Source organism: Atta colombica, unplaced genomic scaffold (genome assembly GCF_001594045.1).
Source record: "Atta colombica isolate Treedump-2 unplaced genomic scaffold, Acol1.0 scaffold52, whole genome shotgun sequence".
NCBI lineage: Eukaryota > Metazoa > Arthropoda > Insecta > Hymenoptera > Formicidae > Atta > Atta colombica.
In genome coordinates, this window is record NW_017259542.1 from 184,851 (window position 1) to 196,319 (window position 11,469).

Consider the following 11,469-nt stretch of genomic DNA (forward strand, 5'->3'; position numbering starts at 1 on the left):
ATATATATATATTTTTATATATTGAAGCGAATATACATATATTATGAACCGATTCACACTTCACTTTTATTGATAAATGCGCGCATTTATTTTTCTATAGCATATGGTAACTTATATATGTGTGCATTTATCAATAAAAGTGATAAACGTTTGATCCAAAATCTACGTAGGAAATAGAAAAATTATTATACGAAGATAATACCCTTGCAGAAAATCTAATACTGGTCAATTTAATATTAAGTATTATTTAGTAAACAACAATAGATAACTAATTACTCTCATTTAATATTAAATTGACTAGTCATTTATACAAACAATATAAGCCAGCATTAAGGTTTTTAAGAGCACCATCGATATCTTAATTGTGAATATTTAATTAGTGATAAAGTTAAATCTATAAAAAATAATCCAATAAAATAGAGATGTATGAAAAATCTTTTCTGACGCTAATTTGATACACGGAGATATTTCACGGCTAAATACAGCAGCTCTAAACGGACGTATTTGCTAACACAATGCGGATTGCGTCAGTTCAATATTTCGATAACTATGACAGAAATGGCTTCGAAGGTGCAGTTGCTGTACATGAAGCGCGACGAGACAGTCCTTCCCGAAGGAAATCTCGCAGTTAGTATTACAACAAGAAACTGAAATCATTATTTGTTAATGTTGATAAAACAATTACATTTGTAGTAGCAATTGTGGTAAAAATATTTGAAGCCTAACTCTATAAAAATATGCCAAAATGTACAATAATAATTTGAGAAGGCTCTTTTTAACATTAAAGCTTGTTTAAAAAAATAACTTATACACGTAGTTACATAAACATTTATTGTAAGTTGAGCAGAGAATATATTGTAATTTTTCGCGAAACAATTGAAATTTTCGCGTTCTATTTGCAAAGGAATATAATTCACATGTAATAAAATTAAATTAATAATTAATTATATTATTAATATACAATTAATAATTAATAATAATTAATTAATACTTAATAATAATAATTATTATTATTTTTGACATTAAAGTGTTGTATTTCAAATAGCGATAACCTCGGTGATTGAATCGATTGACTTTGACTTTTGCGCTGCATTCTTTTCGATCGCCAATATCGAGTCACGATCTCCGTCCATGGATTTATGCAAATGATATGTGATCAATTATCAATATACGAAGGGAGGTCGCGTTACGGTTGTACATATAACGTGAGTCGGCACATGCATTACCATAATCTTGAAGGTAGCTCTATTACGGCGCTTATTGCGAATAATCGCGTTAACTGCGCCGCTGCGTTGCTACTAGCGCTGTTATAGCGCCGCGGTTCTCTGTTATCACTTCCCGACATTTCGCAGCCGCGCATAGTCGCCGTTAATCTTGCCGAGCGAGCTCTCGGGAAATTGCAAAATTGCCGTGCGTTCGATCGTTTCGATAAACGTGCGGTTATGATGATCTTAATGAACGTGAATGCCATACGAGTCCATCTCGATAATAAAATTAGCAAAATAGTGAAATAAGAGGAAACGTAAAAGAGTAAATCGTAAAAAATAAAAAATATCGTAAAATAAAAATAAATAAGATAAACAAGAAGTACATAAACCGAAATACACACGCGTAAATAAATCTAATACAGCTTCTATCTAGCTTTTAATTCTATTGTTATAATTTTGTTAATTAATAAGAAAATAAAAGTTTTTAACTCTTAATTATTCTATAGAAGTTATTTTTATATCCTTTTTTGCCTGTTTTATGTTACATGTAGATATTATTATATCATATTACGTATTATTATAACTTGTGTGTATTTATATACGTGTGAATACAAATAAATACGCAAATACAAATTTAAACAATACCGTTATTTGTATATCGTTTCTTGTTATCGAACAATGTGAAATTTGTTGTTGCAGATAAATAAACCAAGCTTTTGTAAAACAATATATTTCATGGAAAAATAATCAATACTAAATATTCATTTTATATCTTGGTTTTATAATGAATGCACACTTTGAAATACGATATACTCTAATATTTATACAAATATTTTATTTTTAAAATTCCATAGATTTTGTCGGACAGCGTAATATCTTTTTAATCAAAACCAGCATATTGCAATGAACAATAGAAACAAAATATATCCGGTTGGAAACTTTTAATTCATAATTAATACGCTTCACAAATAATATGAAGCGTTGCAATATTCATGTGAATATCTCGTACTAGGTATCTCTCTTTTTGATAATGTTAATTTTTGACAAGTTGAATGAATGATGTATTTCAGAAAAACAGCGGGTATACATATATCCCAATTTAATGAAATAAAAAAAGTAGTATAATTTTTATTTTTTAAACAAATTTGATATACGCTAAAAAATTATTTGTTTGACGAAAGTAAAGTTTTTTTTATTACATATAACATATTACGTGTATACTTCAATTTTTATTTTAAAATTCAATACAAATCGCTGCTATTATGTTTTACGGGTTTTTTCATTAAAACGCGGCATCTGCGTCACGTGAAACATTTTCCCGAGGGATCTCTTCAATTAATCAAGCTAGTTCTCTTTGTGCGCAACACACGATACGCTACAATATTCATACTTCACCCGTCATTTTGGAAGTTTTCCCAGCTGGAAACATCGCTTACAGAGGACGAGCCAGTCATGTTGCCAATATCATCGTGGCAGCACAGTGTGGTTTCATTTAATTTTTCGGAAGATAGAGCATATGGATCTACCAGAAAAGGAAGGAAAATTCGTGAAATCTTTATTACGAGATTTTTACTCTAAAAGATTAGCAAGATGCTAATAAATTAAACCACCGATGGAACAGGTGAAACCAACGACCATCTAATTTTATTATTACCAGATTTATCACTTTAATTACACTTTCCGAGAATTTTCCTTATGTTTTCCGCAATCAAAATTGTTAAAATGTAACACTTTAATTAGCTCTGCACACACACACACACACACACACACACACACACACACACACACACACACACACACACACACACACACAAATATAATATATCTTTTGTGTATACGTGATTTTTTCTTTATCTATATTTGTGCGTTTATGACATAATTTTATTATTATTATTATTTTTTTTTTTTAAATAAAATACTATCAGCCTTTAATCGTTTCATAATTACAAATTACAAAATAACATAGTTATTGATAGTTAATTTTATCAATCAAATCTTAACGTTTTTCTTTCCGAAATTTTATTAATTATCTAAGATTTTTTTACAGTTGATAAAAAAATTGAAAATATAAATTTTTATGAATATGACGAAGTAAAAATTCAAGCAATAAATAATTTCTCTCCATGAATAATCAATGAATAGCAAAGATTAAATAGGCACAATTGTATGTAGACAATCCATATGTATCGTCAACAGAATTTTTAATACTTTATAAATCGAACATTATCATATAAAAAGTTATATCATTATTTCAAGATGTAATATTTCAATTTCAAAAAAATATTTTTATGTACTGTATGTAAAGATTCATGCAATATGTTTAGCATAATAAGCTTTGCTTCTCTATCGTTATTTCTATTTATTTAAAAACTCTATAAATAAAACTCTATAAATAATTTTATCTGTCAAAAAATACAAATAGACTAATTACTGTCAGGAATTTATTCAGAGTTTCAATTTTTTAATATAAAATATATAAAATAATTCAATAACGTACAAAATTATTTGATTATCAATATTTTGATAATTATAATATTGTAAAATAACACTTCAATTAAGATTCAATAACTCAAAGTTCATAATTTTTCAGCCAATTTTATTCTTCTAATTTTAATTTTTAAGTGAAAAAATTATATAAGTAAACGTGTGATATATTCTTCTTTACTATATATATAGATAAATATAAAAAAACTAAAGCTAGACAAAATAAATATAAACAGCGCAGCTACATGCAATTTAATCTTCCCTAATAAACGATTAGTAAATATTAGCTCAAGGCACATTGAATTGTATTTCAAAAGTCGTTAGAAATCAATTTTAATAAATTATATTTACTACATTGCTCCAATGTATTGATATTCATACTCCACTTAAATCAATCAATTTATGTTTATATTTCGTTTTTATTGCTAAATGTAATTATGCGATAAATTTCACATTTCACAATTAACGCTCGTATTCAGTCGCAAATAAGCAGCGATATAATATTAAAGTTTGCTTCTAAAAGTATCATTTTAAAAATTAAACTTAATTATTCTCCTTAAACTTAATTATTCCGCTAAAATTTTTGATTAAAAAACTTATCCAATTTCTAAATCGATAATAGAAGAATAACACTATCTGAAAATTTTTTTAACGAGTCACTAGGTCGTCACATTTTTCTTGCAAAAATTAACATAATATAACAGATATAATGACAATAACAGAATATAGACATATGATAATAAAATCTCAGAATATTATTGAGAATCTTTGAAAGACATCATTGACATTCCTCTCCCTCTCTTCACCAATATTTTATTTTCAATCATTTATAATTAGATTAAAATCACGTTGAAAAATTCATTTATCTATGGAATTCAAGAATTCCCTAATGTATTCCCTTCTCTAACTTGCCCTTTCAACCAACCAAACTCAACTTACTCTTGTGCTTCGAACTGCTCTTCCACAAACCCCTGAAGAACGACATTCTGGCCCAGCGCAGCACAAGCAATTCCAGCAGCTCCGAAATCTTTCCCCTTGTCACGATCTGCCTCGCCAGCTTTTTCTCGTTCGAGAGTTCGCCTCTCACTCACAAATCTTGATGCCAGTTTCGCGCCCGTCCAGGACATATAAATCCGAAATCAAACGATTTAATCGTTCTCATGAATGATCAGCCTTCATCGATGCCGCGTAACTCTGGCTCTTTTTAGAAAGCTATGAAATAAATATCGAGAAGAAACGATGGGCAACAGCTGTTCGTTCGGCACAAAATCTCCCCGGGAGCACCCACGAGAACGTGTTGCCGCGGTGGCAGCGCGCCGCGATATGAACCGTCCAGAACGGTTTATAGCGCCGCTTCGCCCTCGCGAGCGAACATGCGCATCCCAGGCCGTCCTTGTCCCGTCCCTCCCCCCTCTCCTCTCTCTCTCTCTCTCTCTCTCTCTCTCTCTCTCTCTCTCTCTCTCATCAGCAGCCCGGATTCCGGTTCCGCTTCCGAACCGGATCCTATACTAAAAATATAAAAATTATTGTTCCGCGCGAACTCATGACATCGACATTTTGGACCAATTTTGGAGTAAAAATGGAAAAATTGTGGATCCATGAATTTCGCATCAGAAGAGAAATTTTGGACTAAAGAGAAGACTCAAAAAAGCTTTAAACGCTAAAATCAAGATTTCGAAGTAATAAAAATAAAAATAAAAATTTTTAAGAGTATAAGCATAAATTTCATTTATCGAGATAAAATTTATCGATTGTGTGCAATAAAAATAAGAATGAAAAAAAATTCTCGATAGTTCACTAAAACTTCGCGGAAAAAAATACAGGGGAGAAAAACATCAAGAATAATATTTGTTTTTTTTTTATTCGAGAAACTATAAGTTCGTATATACCATTCAAATCGCAAAAAAAAAACGAAAAAAAAATTCTAATGTGATGTGAAACACAAATGAATAGAAATTGTGACAAAGTTGGTGTATTAAAAATTTTGCGACAATATTAAATTTCAGACGATATTAAATTTCAGACAATATTAAACATAAAGGACAAACTTAATATCGGATTAAACATCGTTGAAGTGACTGTCGTCGGATGGGCTTGCGGAGCAATTTGGTATTCATCTCCGCCAACGACATAGTTGCCAAGAAATTGATGCGTTGCTCGGGCACGCTCCAGAAGCACGGAACGAGAGTCTCACCACCTAATTTCATGGGAGATGCCCGCCCTAAACTTATAGAAACTAAACTTCGTTCGATAATCTCGTGGCAAATAACGACCCCGCCCAGTCAATTTAATTTTGCTTCCGTTTTTGCATTTCCACAGGCACATTAAAATGTGTTATCATTCCTTTTTCCTCGGGAAAATACATACCTATTTCTGCACAACACAAAAGTAATTGACATCATATAATAACATATAATATCATATAATATGTGATCTAAATTACAAAAAATATTTTAAAATATAAGATTGTAACAGTGTGCGAGTTCAAGAAAATTTAAAACTGTAATAAAAAGTCAATATTAATTTCTTCCAACTCATAAAGTATAAAATGCGGAGTCAGTTGATATCGGGTTTTCCTGTCGATTTTGCCCCGAATGCGATTAAGCTTGAATAATGTTGGAATTGTCAGGAAAACGAAATTAATCAGGGAAACTGATTTGGTGAATTTCTCCGTAATCGAAAACCTTAAGTTAACCCAAAGTTATGGAGTATAGGCGTTCGAATCGGAACATCGAGTCCGAAATTCCCGGCCAAACCCGAAAATTTATCAGGTTTTCGGGTAGAAAATACGAGTATCAGAGATCTATTCGATTATCGAGGGTCGTTATGCGTTCGTTAGCACGCGATTGACTTTAGACGACGGCGGCTCGAATCGATTTCACGTGCGCTCGACGAAATTGCCAATCAATCGAGGAGAATTGAGAAAAACAACTGTCCTCCGACTTAGTAAATTATCTATCGGTCGCATCGGATTACGAATTGAACTTAACGCATCAGTGAAAATTGATCACCATGAGATAATCGTACACTGGATAAAACTACAATTCATTTAAAAATGAAGAAAAAGAATACAGAACGAATAAAAGATTCATCTATCGCCGTGAGACCAGCGTGACTGATTGTGAGGATCAAATGGTGGAAATGAAAAATATCAAAAAAAATATTAAACTGATATAATGGTAATTAATATTCTCAATAAATAGTATTTTTAGAGGAAAGAAATTTAAAAATTAAAAAATAAAGATTGTGTTACATAAATATAAAAATAAAATATATGAAAATTGTGTTATTAAATAGGAAAAAAATATTATTAATTTTTGTACTAATAGAAAATTTCATTTAAATAAAAATACGTTATTAAATAAAATATACATATTCACTCAGAAAGCTAATATGTTACTGTACATCTTAAAAAAGAAAGTAGTTTTTTGGACATCCCCTTGAAAAATTATCTACTAAATCGATTGAAATACAGACCGTTGGTATAAAAATTCGCGACGCAAAAGAAATTTCGGATCAGGAATGAGCTGCTGTGGCGAGACCTGTGAAAGATGATTGACGAGAGAAACTGGCACGAACGTTCTTAGAGAGACAGGCTTAGTTGAGTTGCGAGTTTTTGTACGTTCGGACACGTCGCAAAATTGTGCTCGATCTTACACGTATTTCTTTTCTCTTCCACATCATGATTCGATCGATCCTCTTTCGCCGTCGCCGTAGAATAAATTAGCAATTGAAAAAAAGTATCTATAATTTTCGATTGCTCGAGTGTTCAAATTTCGATGCAACTTGATCTCTGAAATTGATCTCTGTAGTTAATTACAAGTGAAAAAACTTGCGACAGGTCATACTGAACATAAGTCAGCATGACATTAAAGTGATGTCAAAATGCACAAAAATAATTATTAAAAATCATTTTTCAATCATTTACTCCTTATTTTAACGTTATAGTGACTTATTATTCTACTTGAATAACTTTCTCGATACTTTTGCTGAGAAATTCAATTTAAATTAATAAAAGAAAGTCCATGTACAAATACTTTACTACTTCATTTAAAATATCCTGTATATAGTAGCAAAAAATAATTTCACTGAAACAGTTAAAATGCAAAAAGGATGCGTAATTTATTCACTTGTTTTTTTATCCACTACAAAAAATATCGAAATGCAGAAATCGCTGAGCTGATTCTGAAATCGAGCGATGGCGAATATTTTTCATTAAAATGCGACGTATGGTGTTTTCAGGATAACGGACGATCTACAAAGACTTTCGCAAAAAAGCTGACATCGAACGTCACAGCTGCTGTCTTCACACCTTCCACATTTCTTCTTCGTCATTCCATCCATCGATCGGTACTCCATCCTTTCGCTCTTTTCCCGATGCAGCTGGGATCGACAGGAATTCTGTGTTTGACAATACTCGTCGAGCTTGTTTGGCGGAATCGAATGACGTTTCTCGTGACATGTCGTAAATTCGTATGGCGAGATATACGTAATTAAACGGTTTCCTAACTGAACTTTATACATGAGTTTTGATATTTTTATTCTGGAGAAACATAAAGAATAAAACATAGAATTTTACTATAAGAAAATATTTCAATACTTCAATATATTTTCTTGGCAATCTAAAAAAATATACTATTTTATATAATACCTTAGTTCCGTTAATTAGTTCCATTAAAATTAGTTCCATTAAAATTCTAAAGTAATTTTATCATTCTCCCTTTAACGATAATAAATGGTTTAATAAATTTAATCATGTTGATAGAGAATTAATTAAATGTATAATTGAAAAAAAATCAGCACACTCGCAACTATTCAACAAAATCATTTAATTAAAGCTGCAAAAACAATATTAAATCAAATTATATAAAATTTCAAAATTATAAAATACTTGCTTGCATAAATTTAATATTATTTTATTAATATGCCGTCAAAGTAAATTCTTTCAATTTATAGATAATATATGTAAATATATTTATTTTTGTACATATTTATAGTCATTTATCATGTTGTACATTTCAAATCTCCTAAAATATTAGAAAAAGATTAAACATTTGTACCTTTTTTATTCTTTTATTTATTTTTATTTTTCTATTTTCCTTTTTCAATTAATTCGTATGAAAATAGCACTAAATCGTATAATATTTATTCCGCGTTACATGTTATGCAATGTCACATTCATTCTAGAATAATCATAGATAATTATTAATCGCAGTATCTTTTCTCTAGCCATTATTCCATTACTCTGTCACGACATATCTGACATCGTTGACATCGAGTCAAGCTCAAGTTCGACACGCTCGACAAGCACACGTGTGATACACGCGTGCGTACAATGTACACGTACCAGGTTCGATACGGTCGTTGCGTACGGTCATCGGCTGTACGCAATACGAATTCCATTAAATCTCGATTATACGGTATTATACGTGACTTGGGTTTGCTTTGTAATTCCGAATCTCTTCTTATGCAAAATACGAACAAAGCATTGTTCTGTAATTCCACGCACAAACAGTGATCAGAAAACGCATTAACCAGCGCAAATGGGATATATACATTGAGAAAAAATGAATTAAAATCAAACATTTGTTTTAATGACTAATTTAACCTATAGTAAATAAATATTTTCTGCCTGCTGCTAATTCAAAGCCATAATGAATTAAAATCGTTATATATATATATATATATATATATATATTAGGTGTACAACTTTGCTTCCGCCGTTTTCCTATAGATGGCTTTAGCGGTAAGTGGTGGGCGAAATAAATAGATCATAGACGTCATACAATAAACTTGGGCATCTGTCAACATAACCCCATAGAAACATTAGTCGATTTGTGTCTGCATCATAAAGTCATTCTCGATTGAAAATGTCAGTTTACAAGCCAACCAAATTCTCGTCATTTGCGGGAGGTTTTAATTTTTTGCTTCAATATGAAGAAATCTGCGGCTGAGGCTCATCGAATGTTCTCAAATACTTCTGGTGAGGCCGCTATTAGTGAAAGAACGTGTCGTGAATGGTTTCAACGCTTCAAGAACGGTGATTTTGACGTCCAAGGTCATGCTCTGTATTTGGTGGGACCAGCTCGACGTAGTGTATTATGAACTGTTAAAATCGACTGAAACAATCACAGGCGATCGGTATCGAACGCAATTGATGCGTTTGAGCCGAGCATTGAAAGACAAACGGCCGCAATACAACGAGAGACACGATTAAGTGATTTTGCAGCATGACAATGCTCGCCCCCATGTTGCGAAAGTGGTCAAGACATACTTGGAAACGTTGAAATGGGAAGTCGTACCCCACCCGCCGTATTCTCCAGACGTTGCTTCCTCTGACTATCACTTGTTTCGATCAATGGCACACGGCCTGGCTGACCAGCATTTCCGGTCTTATGAAGAAGTAAAAAATTCAATCAATTCGTGGATAGCCTCAAAAGATGACCAGTTTTTTCGACGCGGGATTCGTATGCTACCCGAAAGATGGGAGAAAGTAATGGCCAGCGATGGACAATACTTTGAATCATAAATGTATAACCAGTTTTTTACAATAAAGCCTCGAATTTCAGGAAAAAAACGGCGGAAGCAAAGTTGTACACCTAATATATATATATATATATAATTATATTAAATTTAAAGTTGTTTTAAATGTGAAAGGATATCTAAAATAAAATAGTATCCAAAGTAGCACCGAAAGAAAATCTCACGAATGGACTCAATTTATTCTGATCTCTAATATTTCATTTATCATATCACCTTCTTATTCAATAACATTGACCGTTCGAGTTTCAAGATATTGATTTATTATATATGACGCGTATAAACCTGATAACTCATGTCCACAATATCATGCGCTGTAGAGATATAGAATATTCAAAACCATTAAATGAATATCTTTTTTATTATGATTAGTATCTTACTATTTCATTTAATATGTGCACGGAAAGATTATAACATACTGTTGATGAATCCTTTAAAAATTTAATTCTTCTTCATTTATTATGCTGCAAGAAAGTTACAGCACTTGGATGCGAGATATTACGTATAGTCGCTCAAATAATAACAGCCACGAGTAAAAATACAATTGAAAAAAAATGAAGTGTAATCAGCAAAAAGCGTGACTCGCATTTATTGGAGAGCACGGTACTTTAATGAACTTCGATTGCGCATAGTAAGCGTATCGGCTTGGATGTTTTATACGAGTTTTTATCAAAATTGTGGCTTTTATAAAAAGAAAAGGAAGCGCACAATTGCATGCTGAATTAATTAAATTCACATCTTGTAACAGCTTTTTCCATGAATTATACTGCTTGAGAAGATCTCGATTATGTGACTAACGTACGATATCGGATATTATCTCGCGCAATTTCGTCAGCGTAAATCGAGCATCGTCATTGCATAAAAAATCGTAGTAAATCACTCTGTATCGGATATAAAGTGGTACAGCATGAAGTCGACAGAGATTGATAGCGTGTCGACATAATTGTTCGATTGACTTCGAGTATAATAGGAATAATAATCTCAAATTTTTGTGATATTGTATATAAATATTTAACTCAACTTCAGAGCTGTACATATATAAATATTTATTTTTATTTAAAACATTGATAGCGTTATTGTAAAAAGTTATGTTACTTGAATATTTGTATTTATAATTTTTATAAATCTTTATAAAAATCCAGCGTTCAAAGAGAGTTAAAAGATATACGATTAAAAGAATCTCTGCATTGTATATTAGAATACATAAATATTATTTATAAATAATAAATTCAAAAAG

The 11,469-nt window shown here is 31.4% G+C and overlaps 1 protein-coding gene across 3 annotated transcripts in view; it reads right to left on the reverse strand.

Moving 5' to 3' along the window:
• Nucleotides 1-11,469, reverse strand: part of LOC108691792 (low density lipoprotein receptor adapter protein 1-like) — a 69,844-nt gene that overhangs the window by 39,642 nt on the left and 18,733 nt on the right. The window contains exons 1-2 of one of the 3 annotated variants that reach the window (XM_018199703.1): nt 4,632-4,676; nt 2,604-2,730 (exon numbers count right to left, since the gene is read on the reverse strand). The exons of 1 other annotated variant lie outside the window; for it this stretch is intronic. In XM_018199703.1, the coding sequence (XP_018055192.1) occupies nt 2,604-2,637 (34 nt within the window). In that variant the 5' untranslated portion in view covers nt 2,638-2,730; nt 4,632-4,676. Of the gene's footprint in view, nt 1-2,603; nt 2,731-4,631; nt 5,001-11,469 lie in introns of those variants that run through there. One more of the 3 variants, XM_018199701.1, reaches the window with a different exon arrangement.